Consider the following 26,674-nt stretch of genomic DNA (forward strand, 5'->3'; position numbering starts at 1 on the left):
CACAGCCATGTTACATCGTATCATCGCAACTAATCAATCAGCGCTTAACACAACAATCTCAGTCATGGCGCTCTTTGGCCATATCTGGCCTTTGCGCCACAAAAAACCACATATCATCATCATCATCAACTCGGAATCTTCTGAGTAGTTTTGCTATGCGGTCTATCGAGAAGTCGACCAAAGTGCACTCCGGACAAACTATCGCAGACTGCGACTCCCAATTTCAGGCTGTGGGATAAAGGATTCGCAGAACTATTTATGCCGATAGTAAAATGAGGAAAAAATAAGGAGCCAAAAGGTGAAAATTTTCTACACAATGTTTATTAGCTTAATCAGAGCAAAATGTATATATATATTATCATAGTATAAAAAAACGCTTGGAGCACAACTCACGTAAAAATAATCTACCCTCCAATAAGTATCATAGGCCTGTTCTTCAGCGTTGACAGCTTGTCCACGCCAGCATGGCTGAACTTCTTCTTCAGCACAGCGCTGCCAATTATGCTCATGAGCTCATCCGGTGTAGCTTTACCTCGTATAGCATCCCTCAAGGAGACCTCGTGACCACCAAAAAGGCACACCTACACATGGCAGAAAGCAAATTGTTTACTTTTTCATCTATACATTATTACAGATTCGCAGGCGGCTTATAGAAACTATATGCGTGGTAGGATAACGCCGCTGGCATGCAAAATTCTTAGTCAAGCTAAGACTCGCGCTGCACCTAAGCAGCTGATATGGGTACCAGGTCACGAGGAGGTTGATGGAAACGAGCGCGCACATGCTTCAGCACGAGCTTTTCTTCCCCGGGATCCTTCTACGTCCTCCTTTGCTGACTTTGTCTCCCCCTCTCCGTTAACAACATACTCAGAGATACTACAGCATCTGCGCCTTGAGAGGCAGACACTGCCGGGGCCCGCTAGGGGTCTTAATAAATCAGAAGAGTGTCACCTCCGTCGGCTACAAACTATGTCCTTTAATAATCCATCTAGGCTTCACGCCACAGAGCCCGAGTCTTTTTCGGCGCAGTGCAAATTTTGTGGCCAAAAGGCAGACTTATATCATATGGTATGGGTTTGTCAGAAAAATAGCAGTATTGTCATAATAAATCAGCCAACGTGAGAGGACTGGGAGGCGGCCCTGTCTAGCTCGGACCTCGAGGAGCAACGAGCCCTCATCGAAAGAGCACGGGCAGCGGCTTTTGCCAACGGTGTCCCGGACTAGGGACCTGACCATATCTTCCCGTAACCCAAGGTTTACTTTCTTATTTTCAATAAAAGTTTTTATATCATCATCATCTATAAGCTATGCACCATAATCTACATTGGGTCATTGGCTTCTATGAGTGTCTATCACACTTTGCTCTCTTAATTCCACACTCCTTCCTCCAGAAGAACTGACAAGTAGTACAAACAGACGAGGAGGCACCAGAAAGACACACAAAGACAGATCTGGACTTCAAACTGGCTCAAAACCATCAAAAGCTTCTAAAAGCTTAAGGTCCACCACTATTTGTTTTTCTGTGTCGCCATCTGCTTTTGCCGATCTCTACTTACAGCAACGAACCATCACACTAAGCAGGAATTGTTTTTCCTTCCACAGTTGTGTGACATTAAGAGGAAGCTTTAGCTCGGTGCCATCTTCGATCCGACCATTCAAGTTCACGTAAAATGCACACGTATGCACACACCACAAACAGACATCTCAGTTCAGCAAACTGCGTGCATTAAAGCATCTAAGGCGGACAAATTTTATAACTGAATTTACAACTTACGAGAGATTGTTAAACGTTTATGAGGTTCTAAAGCGAGGTTTTTTATGCCTACTGTTAAAGTACGTGGCACACGGAACAGCCGACAAAAACTCGAGACTCAGACAGGCGTTTATTAGCGTCCACCTGAGCCCAGAACGTCCAAGATGGCAGGCTAGTCCATTCGAACGCGCTCACGCGATCCCTGGCTCGATCCTCGTCCTCTTCTTTCTTGTAGGAAGAACGCGGGAAATTCAACACATTCCCGGCCGCGAAGTGCGGCCATGCCTGTAGTTCAAGCGGAAACAGTCTTTGGATGGCCCTTGTCACGAGGCCGTCTTGTCGCCTTATCTTGCAAGAGCGAACGTGTCCATCTTCTCCTGCGTAGACTTCAATCACCCTTGCATATTGCTCACTGACGACTTGTTGCTTTAGTTGCTCCACTGTATGCTCAAACTCTGACAGCTTGCTTCTGAGAAAACGGTTCCCTTCATTTTGGGCTGCCCTGCTCGTGGCTCCGGCTTCATGTTTTCCATCTCGGTAGAGATCCTTTCGAGGGCAATGTCTGTCTGGCAGCACTGCTCCCGAGATGTGGCATGCAAGCGCTCCAGACTGGTTGCGTCGGAGCGAGCCGTAGCTGCTTCGGTACGTGCCAGAGAAAGATCGTCCTCTAGGCGCCTCAAGTGCCCAAAAATCTGATTGTTGACAGTTTGTTCTTTGGAGCGAGCTGGTCCTGAAGCGATTCCACTTGCTCGACGAGCCTTGCGCGCATGTCTGAGCTCTTCTGAAGTTCCTCCTTCAGCCGACTTCCCTCGGCAGCGCTGTGCTGCAGGGACTCTTGCAAGGCTGCCATAGTTACTCCCAGTGAAGCCAGCTTCTGCTCCTGCTCTGTCGTCACACTCATGTGTCGTGCAAGCTACTGACGCAGGCTATTGAGTGTGGTATCACTGCTGTCTTGTTCTTTCTCGCTCTGCTCGCCCTGAGTCAGCAGATCAGCATTGGCCGAGATAAGGGACCGGTGCTGATTCAAAAGATCTTCCCTATCTCGATCCTTTGTACGCAGGAGCTCTTCTACTTTCGGCCACTTTAATCACATACTCCTGGATTTGAAGTTCAAAGTCTTTCTACTCTTGTACAGCATTCTCCAAATCAGATGCAATGTTCTTGTGCTCTTTCGCCAAAAGTGCAAAGTTCTCATGAAGCCTCTGGTTTTCTTGCAGGAGGTGAGAATGGGACTCGGCTGCTGATGCAGCTTCTGCTTCCAACTCTCTCACTCGGCATGTGAGCCTCACGACATCACTCTTCTTGCTGTTTGGGTTGTCTTGCAGCTTGTCAATCTGTGATTCTGTAGCTCGGCATGTGAAGTGGGCAGTATGTGTATCTTTATCCTTTTTCCTTGAGTTTTTCAGTGAGCTGGGCAAGCTGGCGAGCCTCGCTGTCCCTCTGCACAAGCAAGTGATCACGCTGCTTGAACAGGTTCTCCACTTGTGGCTGTCAGCTTGTCGACTTCCCTCTGGAGCAAATCCAGCCGACTCAAGAACTGCTTATCTTCTGCAGACGGTTGGCTTGCTTGCAGATTCATGACTCGTGAGTTCACTGGCTTTGACGACATGTGCTCGGTGCTCCCTTGAAAGATCCATCCTAACTTTGAGTTCATAGCGATGAGTGTTTCCTCGTTTCCCGGTCTGGAGAGTTCACCTGCCATCACCGCCCACATCTGGTCTGAGCCAATTAGTACACTCACTCCGTTTTCTCTTTCAATGGACGGGTGGATCAGTTCATCGGCGATATCGTGACCGGTTCCTTTGAATGATGTGACGAACGAAGAAGTCATCGCGTTGGCTGATCTGTCGTGGCAAATGTGGGGTATCTCGATGGCTCTCAATGCAACTTCAACGTCGGAATGCTGACTTCGGAGTGGAAGCTCGACGATGCGAAATCTTTTCGGCGTGCAACTGCTCACACTTGCGGAAAGTGTTTATTGCTATGGTATCAAAGCCAAGACACCTCAACTTTAACCGCCTTGAAAGAGCTTCTGTTACGAACGTACGTTCACTTCCTCCGTCGAACACGCCTCTGATGTAAAGGCATGCATAATCTGTCACTGCCCATGCTCGGAAGGTCTGTAGGAGCACGCACGTCAAAGTGTCACTTCTTTCGTTGCTCTTAGTTGCAGCTGCGCATACAGTCGTACTGCTGCCTTTCACGTCTTCATGGGCCTTTCGGTTTAGTTTATCTGGGTCGCAAATACTAGACGCATGACGACCTCTGCAGCTGGAGCACGCAATTCTCCGTCTGTAATCCATTGCACGGTGGCCTTTAATGGTGCATCGAAAGCACCGCATGTCGGCGGCGAGAAGTTTCTTCTTCGCTGACAGCGATAGGTCTGTACGGCAAGATTCCGTCAAATGCTGCGTTGACTTGCAGAAAATGCAGCCCGTGTCCGGAGTTGTTTTAGAAGCTTGGTTATGAAGCACTGATGACGTTGGGATCGCACTGTCAAACCGGCGGTTCTTATTGTCTCTAGGATGAGTCGCCTTGTCATATACTTTTTGCTCCCCAAAGTCCCTCTTTTCTAGGCTTTCCAGTTCAATAGAGATGAACTGCAGCAGACGCTCTAGCTCCGTGGCTTGCTGAACGTTGTCATTGGCGGAACTTGCAGCTTGTGTAGCGCAAGATCTGTGATACGCTACAACAAAGTCATATGTGGCAGTGCCCTGAGCAGACCGTCGCATAGCATCGACGAGAAAGATGACTTGCCCACGCCAAGCGCCTCCAGTCCCCGCGTGTTAATGAGCACCTGGTCGTACAACTTGCGAAGTTTTGTTACTTCATTAGAAGAACGCACAGGAGTGAGCCTTCAAAGCCTTGAGAAATACTCCTGCTTCAATCGCTTCTTGTCCCCGAAACGTCTTTTTAGCAATATCCAAGGCGTCAACGTAACACGCTTCGGTGGTAGGCAGCCCCGCTATTGCTGTCGCCGCGTCTCCTTTCAAAAATAACCTCAGGTAGTTGAATTTGTCGGTAGCTGTAAGGGTTCCATTCTGGTTGATGATCTGGTCAAATTGCTCCCAGAACGCGTTCCACTTGCACAGATCACCGTCGAAAGCACCTGCTTCTGCAACTTTACTCCTGGCCTTTCAGAATGCCCCGTGGCCACCGGCATGTCGCGAACATCAACAGGCGATGACAATGAAGTGGTTTCGGACTGCTGGCGGCGTTTGCTCTGGAGCTCGGCTAAGATGCGGGTCGCGTTGTCCTCATACTCAATTACGGTTGCGTAATCCGCCTCGAATGCCTCTTCACTTATGTGGCTTTCTAATTCATCATTAATCTTCAATTCGTCGTTATTGTTCTTGAGCCGCTCGTATATACAGTCAATCTGTAGCAATGTCGCGGCATTGTTTTCTAGCACCGCACTTGCCTCTTGAATGATCCTGGTGTTTTGGGCCCTTCTTGTGGCTCACTTCAACTTGAGCTTATCCATGGCGGTCAGCTGATCCGTATGCCTCCATGGTTCGTGGCAGTGGTTCCAGTCGGCAGCCACCAGCAAAGTCCCTTGACGGTAGCTCCCGGCTGTCGCCTCCCGGGTTTCGGCACCAAATTTTAGAGTACGTGGCACACGGAACAGCCGACAAAAACTCGAGACTCAGACAGGCATTTATTAGCGTCCACCTGAGCCCAGAACGTCCAAGATGGCAGGCTAGTCCCTTCGAACGCGCTCACGCGCTCCCTGGCTCGATCCTCGTCCTCTTCTTTCTTGTAGGAAGAACGCCGGAAATTCAACACCTACCATCCCACGGTTTGGCCTTGGATGTTCGGTCGCTGGTCGGCCTCTCCACGAGTAGATTCAAAATCGCTTTTTAAAAACTTTGAATATGATTGTGCGGCTCAATTCGAACCACAGCCTGCCAGTGCACCAGTCTGATGTTCTGTCCATTCGGCCACAAATGCACGTATACTTATCTCGTGCCAACACCGACTAGCTCTTTCATAGGGTCGCCACATCTTAATAATGATGATGAATTACCATACCATGGGCACATACCCACACCGGGGACTGGTGAAGAAGTGGGTGGTAGATGTCGTTCCATCAACTAGCTCCTTGAGATGATCGCTGCGTGGTGATGATTATGATTTCCTACTGTGGTACATACCCACAAAGAGGGATCAGCCAAGAAGCGGGTCCACGTGTTGATTATACTGATGATGATGATTTCCATACAATGGTGCATACCCAAGGATCGGGTGGTACAATGGCACATGCCCGCAATAGGAGATTGGCCAAGAAGTGGGTGGTACGTATTGTGAGCACACCAACTATCTCTTTGAGAAGATCGCCATGTGTGATGATGACGATCTCCATAATTTGGCGCATACACACAACAGCGGATCGGCCAAAGGTCGTGTCCATGTGTTCATTATGATGAATAATTCTTTACTATGCATCATACCCACAATGGCTGATGGCCTAGAATCGGCCGGCACGTATCGTGCTACCAACTAGCGCTTTGAGATGACTGTGACTTGATTATTATGATTTTCATACTACGAAACATTCCTATAGCGGGGATCAGCACGAAGTGCGTACGCATGTTGATGATTTCCATACTATGGCACATACCCAGAACGGGCGATCAGCCAGGAAGCGGCTAGTAGACTTAAAAAAATAAGATATGATGAAATATAGGAAAATATAAGGTTTGCCACATTGCGCAGCATGGGTGAGCGAGATCACATGCGTGCGTCAGTTTCCTCGATGCAAAAGACAAAATAAACAGGCAAATTTATAGCATTTTATTACCCACTTCATGAAAGCTTCCCTTCACATAGATTCCAACATGTGTGTTGGATATAATTTTGTAAAAGTCTTACTCCTAAATTAGTGGTATATTTCAGAGGAGTGTATAATACATAAATTGCCGAGAAAAATGATTTCTCTGTTCCTATGCATTCAGACAGGAGCACCTGAGCTAAGTTTCCTCTTAAGATATATGAGGTGCCACATCTGTTGCCATAGCTACATATATTTGCGTTGAAAATGCGCTCTCATCTGTGGCTTGCCATGGTGCCTCAGTGGGCATAACCTTTTGCTGCTGAATATGAGGTTGCAGGTTGCATTCTTGGCTTCAGTGGCTGCATTCTGATGGGAGGCAGAGTGGGAAAATATGGGTTTACTGAGCACCACCGAGTGCATATATATGCTGCATGCTAAAGAACCTCAACTAGTTCAGGTTGATCTGGAGCCCTCCACTATGATACATCTCTAGAACCTGTGCTGCTTTTGAACTTTGAATCCCAGCAATCAACCTTTATTTTTCTGTGTGTGTCTGAAGCCCAGGTTGTGCGGGTGAAATAACATGCAAAAACACGGATGCACTCAGCTGTTTAGAGGCTTTTCTATCCAACTTTGTGGACTTTACTACATTAAGCTTCCTTCGTGCAAGCTGAGATATGCACAAAACTGAACCACCATGCACACTCACTATTTAAAGTAAAAGCACGATAAAAATAAAATCAGGTTGAAATAAGAACAAAATGTTCCTAGCACCAGGAAAATATGACAAAGCAAAGCTGAAAAGGAATGACAAACAAAAGGCGCGTTTGATTCCAGTGCCAGGGAAACAACAAATGCAACAAGAGCACCAGACCATCAAATGTTGAGCACTTCAACGCACAAAGTGCTTAAGACAGTACTTTGTACTTCACAGAGCTTTCTCGTGCTTGTAGGGGAAAAATAATTAAGCTCGAGGTTGCACGTCTTTTGTCCACTGTTCTCTGTAAATGTACGGAGCTGCAGTCTATGCACATAGTAGTCAATTCTAAAAAAAGTGGTAGAGCCAGTGAAGATCCTTCTGGAGAACTGGAACACAGATGTGCATAACAGAACATTTGGCTATGAATGATGAAATGCTGAATACACAACCCTGTTGACACGTTTTTCAAGGGACCCCGAAAAAAAATGTAACAGCCGGCAAAACTTAACTGTGAGGAAGGCCACCAATTGCCACAGCTATGTCAGAAACAGCTCTGAATGGCTGCTAGTGGGTCATTAGATGTCTCAGCTCTTGTACTGCGACTGAGGATGATGCGTGCACGCGTGTATAATTAAGGGACGTGTACAATTGTTCGATACAGTGGCGCCTTTCAACTCCTAATATGCTTCACCGTATAACACGGCTTTATTGCAGTGAAGCTGGCTTAAGAAAACCGGCAATTATGCTACGCGTATAAGACCCTTGCCGGCTCCAAAATAAATGTAACGCTGTACTCAGTGGATCTGGCACAGCCTGCGTGGATCTCGGTAGGCTTCAGCTTATGCGCACTTCGCTTCGGGCGCTTCGCCAGCTTCTCTGTGCACACGTGCAGCGGCTGGTTTGTGCGACTTTGGTATTTTGCTGCAAACTTCGGTTGCTTGCTTCAACGTACCATATAGATTCGTTTAAGGGCTGCACTTTTCTTTTTTTACAATTTTGACACACTGCCCTTACACGGGACCGAACCTTTTGGTTCGGGCCCATGTAAGGGCTGCTGCTAGATGGCTCTAGATACTAGATGCCACTACCAGATGGCTCTTCCCATCTAGTAGTGGCCAGGGCACCGAACGCGATTGATGCACCAAGCACGAGCGCGTTGCAATGAGGCACCGAATGCGAAGTCTTTTTTTTCCAAATTTCGGGCAACCAAGCTGGGAGTGCAGCCCTTACACGGGTGCGGACCTTACAGGAGTCTATACAGTACAAGCTGGCTGCACCGCTAAATTTACGTGACCGCCACATTCAAACGCAATGCAAGATCCAGGAACATTACAGACTGGCGACGTATCAAGGGAGAACATAATACATGGAAGTAAATGGGATTCAGGTCCGGAGCAGGAAAATGCGACGTAGTAGCCGTGAAAACGCAGCAGTGAGGAATGCATCAACAGGGCAGACAGGTGGCAGACAGGTGGCGTTTCAGAAATTGTTTGCAAGTTTCTTGAATAAACTCTATATGAAAACATAAATTTGAAGAAAGCAAACCTTGAGGTTTCCATCAGCTGTTATGCGAATACGGTTGCATGTTCCACAGAAGTGTTCAGTCATAGACGTTATAAAACCGACCTTCCCTGTCCAACCAGGTACACTAAATAACTGAAAAAAAAAGTCCCTTACTGCATTATGAAACATGACAAAAGTGAGGCACACAACATGAATGCTATTTTTTACTCATGACCCCAAATGTGCTTGTTCCCTCAATTTAAACATTGGAAACATAGAGGTCAACCAAAATTTTCAAATCTCTCATTTATCCACCATTTCCAAATTATGCAAATCTGCTTTATCACGGCCCAACTGTAGCTTTCAGTCTAGAGTCAAGTTACATGTTATAAGATGCAAGGAAATTAAGAACAGGACATGAGCAAATTAAGCAAGATGTAGAATATTTAATGTCAACGTGGTGTGTGCTAGTAATGCTGTACACTCCACTGTATCTGATCCAATAAGTGTTTATCTCGTTCAAGTCAAATAAGTCTGAGCATGTCCTAGGAGAATTTTGCAATTTCTACGTTGAAGAGCAGGATCCCAAATGTTGTTATCCATTCACTAGCAGCATATTCAAGCAGTGTAAAAATAAAAATCAGTAACAAAGAAAGGATATTTTTAAGCACCATACAGTGTTGATGAGCTGAGTAAACACTAATAGAACATATGCCTTTTGTCCCTCTCTACCCCCCTTTTTAAATTAGCACAACCAATTATTCGATGAGTTAAAAAGAAAATAGCTAGCAATTTATCAAGTCAGCAGTTATGACAACAGGTTTTCCTTCATTGCGCTTGCTATATAGGGTGCTTCAGCGAACACTTTCAAAATTTATTTAAGGTTGCATGTGGCAGATAGCCCAATTCTAGTTATGAGCTGGTCTACTCGAAGAGGCGGACATTATTTGCACAAAAAAATTAAATGCATAATCGATTAATTAACACAAATTCGCTAATTAGGTTTTTAACTAATTAGAAGATGGCCCATATTGCAATTTCCAAATTGTAGCCATGGAGTTGTCAAGGCGGATCCACTTGGAAATAATTCTCAGGATGACACCAGTTTCGAGATATTAATTACCGAACTTTGCGGAGAAACGCATTGGCATACAAATTAATTTCGTGCCTCAATGCATAAAGCGACGTTTAGTTATGAAACTAACAGGAACGCCAATGCATTTCTCCGCAAAGCTCGGGAATCAACATCTCGAAACTATTGTCATACCGAGAATTCGTTCCAAGTGGATTCGCCTTGCGAACTCTCCGGCTACAATTTGTAAATTGCAATATGGGCCATCATGTAATTAGTTAAAAAGTGAAGTTTTGTTAATATTCGATTATGCATTTCAATTTCTTTTGCAAGTAATGTCCGCCTCTTCGAGTAGACCAACTCATGAGCTAGAATTGTGCTGTCTGCCACAGGCAACCTTCAAGAATTTTTGAAAGTGTTCTCGGAAACACCCTGCATATTCCCTACCACTGTGAGCATTAAGATGAAAGCGTTGTGGGGCTAGGGACCATGAGGCACACACAATACTTTTAATAAATGGTGCGGAAATAGCCTTATGGTTTAAGTCCTCGATGAAATCACCAGTGTGCCTTGACGTGACAATACTCTGCTCAATGAAACATACTGCGTTCCTGCGCATCATACGTAGAAGTAAGCTCATGCACGAAGAGCTCAGCCATTTTTATGCAGCAGAGGCGATATTATGCACATGGTTTCTTTGTGTGCATTCCCCGTAATGCAATTTAATTCGTACAAATGTAATTTACGTTCAAAGTATGCAGAGTGAAGCTGGCAATAATTTAATTTCTAATTAATGGGCTTAAAGTGGTACAAACTGACACACCAGGATAAACTCCTATAAAATGTATTAGAGGAAACAACACAATGCATAAGCAGCCATGGACATCATAGCATTTTCACATTCAGCTACCCTGCCTCATCACTGGCAAACAAATTAAGATAAAGCTAATGCCCACCACACTGCTTGCACAGAGTTAATACAAATTGCAAAGTTCTCAGATGAGATATTCAGAGGTATTCAGTCTGATCATGGAAGCATTTGTGTATCATATGACAGGGCTAAGCATTACAAACTGCTGTTACAAACATGTGATTAATGGTCCCAATAATTGTGGCTAAAAAAATTTTGACTTATAACAGAATGACAAATTTCTGATCAAGACTGATTTTAAGATGTCAAAAAGGCACACTCAATAAATAATTGTGTACAGAGAGGGCAATGAGTTTTGGTCTACTTGACTCGACTCCCAAGTATAAGCAGCGCACCATTCGACAAAGTCGAATGCTTCCTTAACTGAACTATTTATAGTTCACTGTCTGAAGTGCTGTTTAAAGTGCTGACACAACAGTGGAACATCTACAATCTTGTGCTGTGTACATTACCTTCGAGGTATGATTTGGCCCATCATCTTGTCGCTCCAACAGGGGCAACTCCTTTTTTATCGTCGACAACATGCACTCAAAAGGGACAAGTTTTTGCCTGCTCCACTTGTTTCCATCAAAGGGCATGTACTCTATAAACCGCACTTCAACATTCTGAAACATAAGCATCCAGAAAGCTGTCCCACACCTCAGCCAAGCAAGGCAATTGCCTAGTCTAACTCATGGTACTTACATTAGTTTCTGTGAGCTTCACAAAGTCAACCAGTTCATCTTCATTAATTCCTTTCATCACAACACAGTTTATCTGGGCAAAAACAATACATGTAAGAAGTCTTGACGGAAACATCTGAATAGTTAACAGTTCGCACTTCATCATGACAGCTAGGTTTGTTCTACATTATATAATAATACCTGAACAGACCGACACAGTTCTAAGCAGCAACACTGCCCTGAAAACCCATTTTATTGCAGTTATGAAAATCTATTTATGCAGGATGATTGTCAAGTCGATTTCACATTATGATGACACTCACCTTAACAGAGTCAAAGCCAGCTGCCAATGCATCATCAATGCTTTTCCTCACTACATGCCAGCCTTTGCGCCTTGCCAGGAATTCAAATTTCGCAGGTACTAGGCTGTCGAGGCTTATGTTTACATGTGTTAAACCTGCATTTGAAAGCAGCGATTTGCATAAAACTACAACCACGATAGGGTAAGCCACATCCGAACAACAAAATGTCCAACCTGCATTCTTCAAGTCTGGAATTTTTTTCGACAGCACCAACCCATTTGTTGTAATGCCCAGCACTTCCAACTGTGGAATTTTTGCCAGGTTCTCTGAAATGCACAGAAAGAGACACACCATCGACTTGGTAACAGCGTTGCAACGAAGCGGTGAGATAAGGCCAACAAACTGCATTTTGGCAAAATCGACATGCTGTAAATAGACGCGCTTTAGTTTTTCAGTGATATTCAAACTAAGACACAAATATAAAAACAATAATATTCACTGTTGTTATTCACATAAATGAACATCAATAAACACTGAAGTCATCCTAAGTAAAAATTCAATTGTAGGATTTGCCATCATGAATCTGCACAGCGGTTACGAGGGATCCCATAGTGGAGGGCTCCAGAATAATTTTGACTGCTTGAGGTTCTGCAACGTGCATTGAAAGCATGGTGCACCAATGTTATTGCTGTTCGCCCCCACTGGAATGCGGCCGCCGCGGATGGGAATCAAATCCGCAACCTTTTCTCAGCAGCGCCACATCATAGCCACTGAGCCCCCGCAGTGGATCACTGAAGCCATCCTTCCATCTAGTAATGTAAAACTGCATATTCCATGGGGAAAGATGTAGAGTACATGATGCATCATATTTACAGTGATATACTAAAGAGAAAAATAGGCTGAATTGTGTTATTATCTTCAACAATACTGAAAAAGCCACTCTCACTGCGAGGGGAGGCTTGGCAACCAGAAACAATGCATAAGACGATGATGGCTCGAGCCTAGATAATTATTTTAACAGTAAAGATGGACTACATTGTATTCTAAAGAATCTAAAGAAAGACTGGGCATACCATATTCACTCAGATCTAGGCTGACCCTGATTCTAAGCCGACACCCGAAAATCAAAAAGCCAGAAAGAAAGAAAGAAAGAAAAAGATCAGAAATGACCCTAATCCTTGACTTAGGTGTCTGCCAGTTGCACTCGCACCTCGGCGTTGGTGTACTGTGGTATATTGTTGGGTTAACTGTGTTTTCCTTGTGTTACCTTGTGGTATTAAAGTGAAGTACAATACAGACACAGAGAATGCTGGTGAATTCTTGATGTACTACACTACACCACACACCAGTTGACCCGGCGTCCTCGTCGTCTACTTCCATGGCGAAGAGAACGGGCGAGAAACCGAATTTGGAAGAGTGAACGAACGGACCTGGCGGGAAACCGCCACGCACATGGAGCCAAACTGTGACTGATGTGGTGAGTCTCGAAAGTGTACGATTGTGTGCTTTGGTTTACGGCAATAAGGCTTTCCTTCATTGTTTATAATTGTTCCTGACACTTAATTAGCTTTTTACTGTATTTAACCTGTTCTGGAATGCCATGTCTATCATCAACCATAAGAAGAACCATCGATATCTGCTTGTTAATATTTTTTATGATTTATATTTCATTTCGCCTTACCTCTGTGACAAACCTAAAGTCGGTGCCTAACTGGAAGTTGCTGCGCAATAAACAAGAGTCTCACTCGGTGCTGGTGCCACTAAAAAACATCCTCCAGGTATGCTGACAAAAAAAGCACTAACATTTAGAAGTCTTAAACAATGTTTATTTAGAACACGCAACACTAGTGGTGAATCTACTGCAGCGTAGTGCATGTAATCCACCGTCGTCATCCACGTCGGCAAAGATGGATTCCTTGTCGCTCTCCTCCTCCCACAATGTGTTGTTTTCTGTACTGTCCAGTGCATCGGAAATACACTTCCTAAACGTGCGCATGATGATGGCAGCCGAGATGCATCCTCCCATGCAATCGCAATCCAGCTTGCCACCTGCCCCAGCGACGCATGCTTGATGTGGCCAGATGGCCACACTGGACAAATTCTCAAATCTAAGCCGTCCCAGGACTTCTGTATCCCACTATTTTTTATAAAATGTATCGGTATAGAATGAATTACAAATTACGCTGACAAATTTTTATACATTTTACAGCACGAAAATGGCCCAAATACAACAAGATTGAAATAGCAGCGCTAGGATTTTGGCAAGATGGAAGTTTGGCCTTCATTTTAGAATTGAGAATCAACCTCTTACCACGATATTATTTAAAATAAACTTTTTAATTATCACTTTACAGCCTAAATTGATCTAGTGGTTCTCTTTGGCATAAACTACAGCCATCTATGCTGAACGTATACTAGAGTGACATTCACTGGCTTTTGCGAAAATGAAATCGTAAGAGCTTTGCAGTAAATTACGCAGGTCGAAAATGAATGCCCCAGTGATTTCCACCATTCACATGGCCACCGCCACGACAGTTTATGAAAGGCAATTCAAAAGCCTGCTTTACACATAAGAATAGCTTGTGCTGAGAGGCAAGGAAGAAAGAAGTGAATCATGCAAGTGTGGAGTCACCTGTGAAAGATGCCAGTAACTCCAAGGCTCTACCTCTACCTGTGAAAGAGGCGCCTTTGCAATACCAAACTAAAACATGAGTTGACTTGTATCAGATGGCAGGCTATTTTATGCACATACAATGAGGTGAAAAATGGCTTTAAAGTACATGTCACTCACTTACATAGTGTACACTGAACACATACACATGGAAGATTCACGCAACATGTGTTATGCGGATCCTCTAATCATAAATGAAAAGGTTTCCCAAGGACCTATTTTCAAAAGCACAACTTACCAATAATACTGACAGCATCCTTTCGGACAAGAGGCTCTCCACCAGTGAGACGAATTTTGGTCACACCAAAATTGGCAAACAGACTTGCTAACTGCACTATTTCGTCCGAAGTGAGCAATTTTTCTTTTGGAGTCAATGGTACACCTTCCTCTGGCATGCAGTAGACACCTGCAACAAATCATGGCACAGAATATACTAATGATAATGTATGACTATTAAGTGATTAATGCACAAAGCTTCTAGTTAAGGGAAAGCTTTAGCTCAAGGGTTCCTATCTAAATAAATGGGAAAGGAGGAATTGTCTTTGCCGGCAAGCCCTGCATCAAATTTGATGAGGTTTGTTGCAAATAAAAGAAAAAAAGTTTAAATCTAGCGACTGTTGGCAGCGAATTTTTTATTTAGGCTGTGAATTGTTTAATTAAAATTGTTGAAAACTACTAAGTTTCAGGAAACCAAACTATCATGTTTACGATTGTAACTCTGTAACGCAGCAATGACAAATGATATCACAATTCTGTAAATTTTATGAATAGTACCTCTACAGCACACAAAACTGATGCCTTATGCATGGCTCTCAAGTAGACCACTAGTATGTGAGTAGGACTTTTGCAAAACCTTTGTAAACAATGCAACAACTTCACGTACGATATAAATTGATATATCAAATTTGTCCGCTTTAGATATTCTCGCGGAGGCTGTGATGGAACGGTGATATGTGTTCTTGGTGCAGAGCTATGAATTTGTAAACTTCGTGCTCCTATTTTTTTTCAGTCTTAGCAGTTATGAAAATTCCTTTAAAAAATTCAAACCGTAATACCGTAATTGAAAATTCCACCCCCAACACTCACTAGAATTTCACTTTTTCTCACAAATGCAACAAATTTCATAAAATCGGCCCAGTGGTGATCTCGAAAAAGCGTTTCCCCGTTTTACATGTATTTGTATAGGTGGCATCAGAGTTGGTCCTGAGCTAAAGTTTCCTCTTAACCATGGCACCTCTGTTTACTCAGTCTGCCAGCAGGTCACTAAGAATACAGGGAGGAGTTTATCTCAAATGCTCAAATGTTTTATGGGTTTTTGCTTTGAGGTTGGATGCATTGCTGAAGACAATTTTTTTGCAGTGTCGAACAAGGTAACGTGACTGGGTAATGTTGAAAAAGAAAGTGAGGAAAGGGATTAAATTGAAAGAAATTTTACCATATACACTCGAGTAGGCGCACACACGTGTACAAGCTGCACCCCAAAAATCACAGACCAAGCCCCCCACCCCGCCCCCCAAAATTGTAAGAAGCACACGCCCCAATCTGATTTAATCTGTGTGGTATCTTCCGACATCATTAAGAAGAACTTTGAAGTCACAGATATATCTAGTTTCATAGAGTATGCTGGCAAACCGAACTTCGGCGGCAAGTGGTGAGGATTAAAGGACACCAGATGCATGGCATGCAAGAGTAAACAGATTGATACTTTATGAAAATAACAGCAATCACTGTTCTGGTACAATGAAATCGCCGGGAAAGTGAACGGTACGTAAAACTGGATCCATACGGCTTGCCTTCTTGTAAAGGCAGCACTTCATCAAGGTAGCAAGTGTATACGGGAATTAAAGGGTGAGCGAGATGTAGGGGGAGGATCCTGGGGAAACCCATTGCATGCAGAAATTCAAAACGCTTCAGTATTGCATGTTCAAGGCATCAGACTATATTGAAAATCACACTGTGTGCTGTTGCAAACTCACAGTATACAACCGTTTAAGATGAACTCCGTGGAAGCCTTATGTCGTTGTTATTGCTGTTCCATTGTTAAGTCTCCAATTCACAAATTCTGTAATTTTCCCTGTCAAATCTCTGTCAGTGCCACAATGTAAAACGACTACACACTCCACAGATATACCTGCCTTTTTTGTTCTAACCAATAAGTTCTATGTCCTTCTATGGCAGATGCAGAATTGAAACAAACGTGCGTACTGTTCAAGTGACGTGCATCACAAGAAGATCCAATTACAGTCAAGTCCACTGTCAAAGGGAACATGTGAATGTATGGGTCATTGCAGAGACCAGCAGAGACTTTGTCAGTCTACTGGGAAATCACATAGGGACAGCCGGCATAAATCGTCTGTTATAAAGCTGGGCAGTTTCAGACTACCCAGAAAGGACCCGTCATGTTCGCCCCGGGCTGATCTGTTTCCTTGAACAATCGACGAACATCTAAATGTCCTCCATGCTGAACAGGTACAGCCACACAATGTGTTGGTGTTCCACAGTTTTACCCCACTGCATTCAGCAAGATACTAGTGCATTTCGCTGCAAGTCTGCGCACGGATATATTTAAAACTGTGCTACTTCTAAGTGGACATAAGCCTTGAGCACTGATGAGCAGATTTAATTTTGCAACTGTAACAGGCACCCTAGCGTAACTAATTGGTATTGATCGCTTCTAGTTCCCTAAATAATTGTTCAGCCCTTACATATCAGTCTAACGTAACAATAAAGTAGATAATGCTAGAGTTATATTGGCTTTACTGTCCGCTATAGGTGTTCCCTTTAACAGTACATTGTACTATAGATACTGCCCCATGAAAGAAAGCTCATAGCATTTCCTTCAGCGCGTTCATTTCTGATGCATTTCTGAATATGGGGGTTATTCTATGTTGAACCAAATTCCTGCAAATCTGCAAGCCATAACCTCCCTCACGGCTATTTGCTGTATAGCTATCATATTGGAAAAAGGAAAAGCCAAGTATAGTGAGGGTTAAGTTAGGGGGGGGGGGAAGAGGACACATGCAGGTACAAATGAGTGTTTACCAAAACATGTAGGATGGTACAACAGTAATATACAATCACTGCAATCACGCACCACACGGACATCACCCCCAAATACATGTCCTGCCTTGTTTCTTAACAAAACGTTGCTTTATGCATTTAAGTACCAAATTAACTGGAACGCCAATGCATTTCTCCGCAAAGTTCGGGAATTAATATCTCAAAACTGGTGTCATCCCGAGAATTCGTTCCAAGTGGATCCGCCTTCCGAACTCCGCGGCTACAATTTGTAAATTGCAATATGGGCTATCAGGTAATTAGTTAAAAACCTAATTAGGAAATTTTTGTTGATTGGTCGATTATGCATTTCAATTTTGTGTGCAAGTAATGTCTGCCTCTTCCAGTAGACCAGCTCATTAACTAGAATTGGGCTATCTGCCACAGGCAATAACCTTAAATAAATTTTGAAAGTGTTCGCTGAAACACCCTGTATATATATCATATCATGCGAAGCCAACAAACACTGACACTAAGGACAACATAGGGGAAATTACATGTACTTACTCGTTGAAATAAAGAAATAATAAATTAATGGAAATGAAAGTGGATGAAAACACAGTGTCGGGGCACAGTTTCTTGGCTTCTTATGATCTGATTAATAAAAATCGGGCCCCTCAGTTCCGTTTCTTCTCATTCATTACACAAGGAGGGCCTCGCATTCGGCAACAGTGATGCCTTCGTTAATTTATCATTTCTTTAATTTAGTGAGTAAGTACAAGTAATTTCCCCTATGTTGTCCTTGGTGTCAGTGTTTGTGGGCTAATGATATGATCACGGCGTAAGAACGATAAGGAGAGGTGCTGGCAGTCTGCCCACAACGCGCACGAAACCGCCGCCCGCTCGCGGCCAGATCATGTTCGGCTCGGTTACAGCTTGTTTGGCGCCGTCATAGAGGGTGCTGCGGAATGCGGTCCCAGTCCCGCCGGCAAGGCGGGGGCTGCCGCCGCTGCGTGCGTGTGCTTGCATGTGCGGCCGCGCTATTTTAAAGGCAAGCTTTTTGTTCGCGTGCGTTTAATGATCTTGTGCTGTGGTATTGTCGCCACAGCCCCTCGACAAAGGTGGCAGTGGTCTTCTGAGGGGTGTTTGCAATGGGTCGAAAGTGCTTCCTTCCGAAATGTGATTCTGGCTACGGGACTTGTGCGGAGCGTATGCCACTATGCAAAGCGCCGTCCGACAGCGGTTGTATAAAGAAGTGGTGCTGCGCAATTCCGAGGGCAAACCAAACTCTAATGCCTAACAGCCATGTCCGCGCCAAGCATTTTTCGGAAGAAATGATATCGATGCCATATTACACAAATTTTAATTAACATAAATTCTCTAATTAGGTTTTTAATAATTACCTGATGACCCATATTGCAATTTACAAATTGTAGCCGGGGAGTTCGCAAGGCAGATCCACTTTGAACGAATTCTCGCGATGACACCAGTTTCAGATATCAATTCCCGAACTTTTCGGAGAAATGCATTGGCGTTCCAGTTAGGTTCTTAACAAAACGTCGCTTTTTTCATTGAAGCACCAAATTAACTGGAACACCAATGCATTTCTCCGCAAAGTTCGGGAATTAATATCTCCAAACAGGTGTCATCCTGCTAATTAATTCTAAGTGGGTCCGCCTAGCGAACTCCACTGCTACAATTTGTAAATTGCAAAATGGGCCATCAGGTAATTAGTTAAAAGCTTAATAAGTTATTTTTGTTAATTAGTTGATGATGGATTTAATTTTTTGTGCAAATAATGTCCTCCTCTTCGAGTAGACCAGCTCATCAACTAGAATTGGGCTATCTGCCATAGGCAATCTTAAATAAATTTTGAAAGTGTTCGCTGAAACACCCTGTATGTATATATACAGAGTGTCCCAGCTATCACTGCAGCACGATTTTAAAAAGGACGAACGGCGTTACGCGAAGCAAACCTGGTGCGTATTGTTACCAGTACAGCGGAGTAGCCACCAGCAATTTTTTCGTTACTGAGACTTGATTAGGTAATTGTAATTATCTAACTCGAGAAGTACTGTCCTAATTATCAAAGTGTCAAAGATAAAATTGTATAGCACCATAAAAAACTCCCGATACAGCTTTCTGCTGCTCAGTACGTGCTATATAAATGTTTTCCTGAGTGTGAAAGAAGGCCGCGAATACACGCAGAATTGCCGCGCGACTGGTTGCTCGCGGTGCTTTGCGTGTATTCGTGGGCTTCTTTCACGCTCGGAAAAAACACATTTATGTAGCACGTATTGAGCAACAGAAAGCTGTATCGGGAGTTTTTGATGTTGCTCTACAATTTTCTCTTTGACACTTTGATAATTAGGACAGTACTTCTCGAGTCACAACACAGTATGTCATCAGGTGGAAGCAGGACATTGCGACGTTTTGACATTCACTTCAACTCGCTTGGTCGCCTAGTTTGCTGCCAATCATTGTAAGGGCAGGTGTAGCAGCATAGCGGACGACCGAGCGAGTCAGAACGAGTGTCAAAACATCGGAATGTCCCACTCTCACAAACTGCGTCATGACGTGACGACACGGTATCCTCGTGGAAACGAAACTGAAACTGCCTGTAGAAAAGCTATTATATTAAATTAATTGGCGGTGCTATGATGCTTGTCGCTATTTTTTCTATGGTTTAGGACTTTCATTTAACGCAATAAATGAATAGTCGAAAATATCATGTCAGTACCCCTTTAAAAGCATGTGCCTGTCGCAATAAGAGGTTTTGGGAAGTTAGTACAGGTGTGTCTTGGCTTTGTGCTTGCTACATTTTCTCCATGCAATAAAAGAATAGCTTACAACATAAGTTGTGAACATGCTACAGCTGATTCGCTGTGTATAACAGTAAAATGTCACTGGCACTTAATAAATGTTCCGAGGACATGTATGCATTTCTCAAAACCTGCAGCAAGCAAATGCAAATGACACATTATGCAGCCAACGCAACAGCAAATGATACGACACTACAGTAAGCTGAAGCCAATGCGAAAAACCTTACACCTAAGGCTGCACTTTTCCGTCAAGGAGATGCGCAGATAATTGTGTTTCCTGCCGAAAGTGTCCACCAAAACTTGACCGGCATCCTGAAAACAATACGACATTCATTAGTCTGTCAGCAACAGGTGCCTGTAGGCTGCATGTGCACGGCTTGCGGTACTCACTTTGTCATTGCGTACAAGATCAGTGGCGTCCCTTTTATACACGCTGTGCTGCTTCGCTTGTGACATGGGACGCAGCATCCGGACTGCTGTGCCCGCACGATGTAGTAGTGAAGTTCGTAAAAACATCCTGAAGCGGTTTTTCTCAAAACGTTTCGGTTAAATCTTTGGCAAATCTCCGACAGACCCGTCAAACTTCCTCCGATGCCACTGCGCGATGCCTGTGCACACAAACATATTAGGAACAGGACAACGTTCCGTGCCGTCACAGTATAGCTTACCTTGACAGCGGCTAACTGCTTCTCCGACCTGTGGTGGTGTCTATGGGCAGCCTGCGTTAGCTACGGCAGTAGAGAAACCAGAAAATGTCGGGGTAAAAACAGACCGCCCTGAATCAGCATGAAGAACTTAGCAGCGTATACGTGTACGAACAAGCGGTATGCAGTGGGCGAAAGCGGCCAGCCCGAAATAGACTGACAAGTATAAGCACGGAAATGTGTGCGATCCCCGGGAAGCATGCGCGCACGACAAAAGGTGTAGTTATGATACGCTCGGATACAGGTGCGGACTTCGTACGAGTGACAAAAAACATACTTCACATACACACAAACGTAATACTTCCATAATACTGAGCTTCCACAATGCTCGACTGAGCTCATGGACGCCAACAACGGCAACAGCAACGGCATCACACGATTCACAGCTGCCGCAGCCTCTCAACGTGCTCTCACACACTCATAGCACAGAATTCATTTCCCTATGCTCGTACCATAGCGCTCCGGCAGCCGCTATGGCCAGCGGCACTGACGGTTTACCACAGAATTCATTTCCCTATGCTCGTACCATAGCGCCCCGCCAGCCGCTATGGCCAGCGGCACTGACGGTTTATCACGTGGCCTTCCAGAGTCAGGTGGCCATACCTTGCGTGAGCGCGGGAGATCCGAACGGATCCGGAAATCATTTGTGAATGCTGCCCGACTTGGGTAAGACAAGTCGAACTAAGTAAAGCACAATTCAGCTTGTTGTGATGCTCTCTTTGTACAGCGTCAACCATAGGCGCCGACTAAGGGAGGGGGGGGGGGCTCTGCCTCCCCCCCCCCCGGCGATACCGAAGCCCCTCTCCCCCCCCCCCCCCCGGTAATAATATTTCATTGCCAGAGTCCTGTTACCCAAATCGTTTATGGGTTCTCTTGAATTGCCTCTACCTTTTCCCTTCAAATGCTAGTGTGGCTAAAAGCTGACTGCGTCATTGTTGACGCGGGCGTGCATGGCTTTTATTCATACTTTCGCTTTATTTCTGACAATCCTGACAATATGAAAACAAGCGCATTAGAAGCACCAACGGCGCCTACCTCATACGTATTTTTTCACCTTCAACATGTTATTTTAATTTCCAGTGTGAACACGATGCACAGACACCTTCTATTTCAGTGTGTACACAGGACAAAATTTCTTATATTTTAAAAGAGAAAGAGGTAGCCAACTAACAATTATTTCTAATGATGTGGATATCTCTGTCTACAGAATAAACATATTTCTGTATGTTCAGCTCGCTACAAATTGCTTTGCGCGCTTTTTTGACACCTAAAAAGACCTGCAGACTTCAGTGACCCCTTCGGCAGAGTCTTTTATTAATGGTGTGTGAAATGCACGTGAATGATATGTGTCTCAGCATTGCTTTTCTTTCCAGTAGGTAATGCTAGCGACTCATTAAAGAAAAAAAAAACATGATAAATTACAACATTTATTGGTGATGGAAACATCGCAACGTGCATGCAGAGGTTATAAATACATTTAATTAACTTAGTAACCGAAGTGACGCCAAGCCGGATTCACTCGAAATCAGAATCAATAGCAGTCATGCACAGCAGAGTTTTTACCAGGACTCAGAAAAAAAAGAGGCTGCTGTTTCACCGGAAGGGCTAGCGTGATAGTGAAGCATAAGGATTACACGAAGGAAGATTCTGACCATTAAAATACATGTATGAGCCGCATCCCCCAACTAGAATGCAAATATTTTCTTTAAATCGAACCGAGAAGCAATCGCCTTCAGCGCTGATTCCGATCGCGCTCCACTGCGAATTTTCCCGCGCAGCATACTTTCGCGCATCGCAACTATATAAAAAAGTCGGTTACAACTTAAACATACAGGAGAGGCGCTCCGACCTGATCACTGAAGCGCAGCAGCCGATTGCCACCGCAACTAAAGAAATAGTCCCGTTGACGCGACTCGGCCCAGCTCGAAGCGCGGGCTGCCATGTCCTCCGTCGGCCGGGTCACTGGCCGTCCTGCTCATGACGTCAGTCTAGGAGTGCATGCCCATTGGTAGATGCTTGTGTGCATCCGCCTTTAAGGGGCAAATGCCACTGCCTTCTAAAATCGTACACGACTATAGATGGTGAGAGGAGGCGATCACGGATGTTTACGACGGATTTCATAGTCGTATAGTTGTAAAAATGAGATAAAATGGCCCGGTCCCATGTAAGGCTCGTCTAAATTGCGGCAAAAAAGTGCGTCCCTCATACGAGTCTGTAGGTTGGTTATATCGCCTATATAAATTGTAGCAACATTTACTTACTAATTAAAATAACAACATCGTGCAACGCACGGACCATGTAATCCTGTAAATATCTCGCTGGATGACCACAGTCAGTCGCTATCACAACGCTGGCATTATGAAGAACGCCGGCAGCGGGCGCGAGCGGTTCGTACAGTAATGCGATTCACCGCGACTCCAGAAATTACCTTCATCATCTGCATATTTTTATGTCCACCACAGGACGGCCTCTGGTAGCGATCTCCAATTACCCCTGTCTTTTAGGCTATGCGACCTGTAACACTTGGGGCACGGAAAAACAGCGAAGAAGGAAGAAAGCGCGCATGAAGTTAGCAGCCATCCCTGCTCGCCCTTGATCATTGCATCCCCCAAGGATTAACAACAATTGGATACGGCACGTGAGCCGCGTAAGCGTCAACCGCGCACAGTCATTCGCAGCTGCGGCACGGCTAGATGAGAAGACACGTGCCTTCCTCCCCAAGCGCGCATTTGATCACGTGAACTCCAAGTAACCCGAATATTGAGCGCGAGGGAACGTAATGCCCATCAAGCTGCCAACCAAAAGGCTCAGTGTTACCGGCTTTTTCTCGCATCCACAGTGTATGGGTTCCTCACTCATATGACTTTTGGACTTCATGCGCAATATCACGGCGACGACGACAGCGAAAATTTGCCTGGAGTGTCGATACAATTGCGGTCGCAATAAAGGGAGAAATAGAAAACAGGCGTCGGGCTCGCTTCTACCGCGGCTGTGGACGTTGCAATGTGCACCGGCTACAAACACAGCATGAGCACCAACGACAAAACCAACAGTGGGTAACTCGCTTATCGGTACTTCACCAGAACCCGCCTGACGCTGAAAAGGAAGCGTATTTTCCACCGTATAAGCACCAGCGGAAACATAACACTAGGCAAGCGGGGAGACACCGCACGCGAAGGGACCAGACATCTCGGATGGCCCATGCTTGAACTCGGCGCAGATTAACTCCAAAATAAAGCGCGTGACCCACATATGTATGGCAGAGGCAGGAAAAGTAGGAGTTGAGGGCCCGTGTGTTCTAGGTGCTAGGCGAAAGAAGACTCCACGCCGCTATCAAGAAGGTTCCTCAGCTCACGTGTTATTTTACTCCATAATCTTTATTGTGCCTCCTTAAAATAAACGACACCAGTGGCCTAAGGCATGCTTTGACAAGTAATGAAACTATGGCGTCATGGAATCACATTATACTTATGCTAATAATTCTAGTCATAAGTTGTGTTCAGAAATTGTTATATATCGTTTAATTTTTATATATGTTGTCTTACCTTCCCAATAACTGACCTTTCGTCAGGAAAATATTTCTAGATTGTATTTTTCGTATTAAAACTTTTACAAGGCGTTACATTGCTTTTTTTCATAGATGTATACTTGTGCGACTTAATACGCACAAAACACATATCTCCCTAACATGTTTAACTGAATCCGCTTGTCGCTCAACCAAGAGACGCCACTCTCTTGGCGATTTCAGAGAACAATCTTTCGAGGTCACACGAAGTTTCCAGTGTAACTGTAATAAAGGTTAGAATATATATCTATATATATATATATCGAAAACACGCAGAATTGCCGTGCGACTGGTCCGTCGAGGCACTTTGCATGAATTCGCGGGCTTCTTTCACGCTAGATAAAAAAAAAACACTTTATGTAGCACGTATTGAGCAACAGAAAGCTGTATCGGGGGGCTTTCACGTTGTTCTACAATTTTCTCATTGACGCTTTGACAATTAGGACAGCACTTCACGAATTAGATAAATAATTACAATTAGCTAATTCAATCCCAGCAACGAAAAAATTACTGGTGGCTACTACACTGTACCGAAAACAATACGCGCTAGGTTTTCTTCGCGTAACGCCATTCCTCTTTTTTTTAAATTGTGCTGCGTGATAGCTGGGACACCCTGTATATACAGCAGCACCGTGAGAGAGCTCGTGTTCGCCGTGCGGATGCTGCAGTCCGGGCACAAGAACAGGCCCAGGTGGCCGAGCGCATGCAGCAGCTGCCTACCGAGGATCTGGCAGCCTACCAAGTCGTCATTTTGTGAACCATCGGGATTAACCCAGTTATAAACACAGGGGCCGCACGTTTCAGCTTCGCTGGTTAACCATCTGTACGGAGTGCTCGGGCTGTGTGTTGTTGTTTTTTTTTAATTTTTCTTTCCTTCATGCTATGCTCTGTTCCAAAGCGTTCCACATAGTCAATTATTGTATGGAACAGCCAGCATGGAAACGATGGGTAAAGGTGCATGAATTTGACTAAACTACTTCCTTCAAACGGCTTCGTGAACTTGTCATTTTCAACAAAGTACTCGGTAATAAATAATTAAATAAGCATTGTTAGAGTTGTCCAACCGCAGGATTCGAACACACGACCTCCAGCACAGAAGCCCGATATCGAAACCATTACGACATGGATGCTTTCTTTTTTAACAGCGAAGTTGTTTAACCTGGGCATTTGCCGTCAGGTGTAATGCGGAAATGTGCGCCGATCCTGGTGGTAGTGCAGAAAGGGTCCAAGTGCAATGGCACATACCAGCGCTGCCTCTATTTTTTCAATGCCAGCCAGATGTGGCTCACCCAACGGTTCACCACCCTCTCCGATTACCCTTTCCTACTCTCTACCGTCGGCTACAGCTCGCGCCTGCTTTGCGGTTGTGGTAGCGAATACCCTCTGGGTGGCGCCTCACGACGTGAGTCGGAGGAAGTAATCGGGACAGTCCACAGGCGGCCGTGGATAGACACGTGAAGCGTCTATCACATCTTCTCCGGAATGGCAGCGGCGCGCGCTCAGTGGCTCAGACGCACGCGTGACGCAAGCAGTCGTACCCTCCGGGTAGCGCCACATCGCGGCAACTCACTCAACTAAGGCGGACCAGCGGCTGCCATTACGGAGCGGGTGATTGCACTGGCATTTAAAAAAATAGAGGCGCTGCACCTACCCCTGTAAACTAGCGAAGGTGTTTAAGCTCGAGGATGGTCAATCGAGTGTACGCCGCAAAACCTCCGCCTGGCGATGACGTCACCATGCGTCACCTAGCAACGCTTCGCCCCCGCTGCGCCGACCGCACCGAGCCTCTCCTCAGCTGCGTGAGCCGTGACGTCATCGTGCGCCCCGCATCGCTTTGCCGTAGCTTTGCCGAGCCATGACGTCGCCGCGCCGTGCGGAGTGGTTGCCGCGGCTGCGCAGAGGTGGAGCAAAGCCGTGACGTCACTGCGCCGACCTACGGGATTTATAGCTCCGTGTCGCGCCGCAACGACACAAAATCCCCGCCGTCTCCGCGCCGAGCAAATCGCCGCGAAGATGCGGCGACCGAAGAACAGCGCCACTCCCGAAGAAGAGGAAGCGCTGCGCGAAAGCCGCCGCGCCTCTACTCGAGATTGAGTGAGACGACTTCAGTCCGATCCCACGTATCGCGCCGGTGAAACGTCGGCAATTCGCAGAAGATCCACACTCCCGGAGTTACGAGCCCGCGAAACCAAACAAAAGCGTTTGAGCATCCAGAAGC

General features: G+C 45.1%; 1 protein-coding gene across 3 annotated transcripts; it reads right to left on the reverse strand.

Moving 5' to 3' along the window:
* Nucleotides 1-401: 401 nt before the first annotated feature.
* On the reverse strand, nucleotides 402-21,279 carry LOC119461481 (molybdenum cofactor biosynthesis protein 1). Of its 3 annotated transcripts, none has more exons than XM_049673113.1 (11): nucleotides 21,193-21,279; nucleotides 20,856-20,915; nucleotides 20,578-20,795; nucleotides 20,415-20,499; nucleotides 14,607-14,774; nucleotides 11,931-12,023; nucleotides 11,719-11,852; nucleotides 11,418-11,489; nucleotides 11,186-11,338; nucleotides 8,773-8,883; nucleotides 402-581 (listed from the first exon to the last, which is right to left on the reverse strand). In XM_049673113.1, exons 3-11 carry the CDS (start codon nucleotides 20,701-20,703, stop codon nucleotides 405-407), a joined length of 1,119 nt encoding a protein of 372 aa, XP_049529070.1. In that variant the 5' UTR covers nucleotides 20,704-20,795; nucleotides 20,856-20,915; nucleotides 21,193-21,279; the 3' UTR covers nucleotides 402-404. The 3 variants fall into 3 exon arrangements, with proteins under 3 accessions (XP_049529070.1, XP_037578740.1, XP_037578739.1); XM_037722812.2 differs by lacking the exon at nucleotides 21,193-21,279 and adding an exon at nucleotides 20,997-21,178 and having other exon boundaries at nucleotides 20,410-20,499; XM_037722811.2 differs by lacking the exon at nucleotides 21,193-21,279 and adding an exon at nucleotides 20,997-21,175.
* Nucleotides 21,280-26,674: the final 5,395 nt, after the last annotated feature.

The sequence above is a fragment of the Dermacentor silvarum genome, chromosome 8 (genome assembly GCF_013339745.2).
Source record: "Dermacentor silvarum isolate Dsil-2018 chromosome 8, BIME_Dsil_1.4, whole genome shotgun sequence".
In the NCBI taxonomy this organism is placed as follows: Eukaryota; Metazoa; Arthropoda; class Arachnida; order Ixodida; family Ixodidae; genus Dermacentor; species Dermacentor silvarum.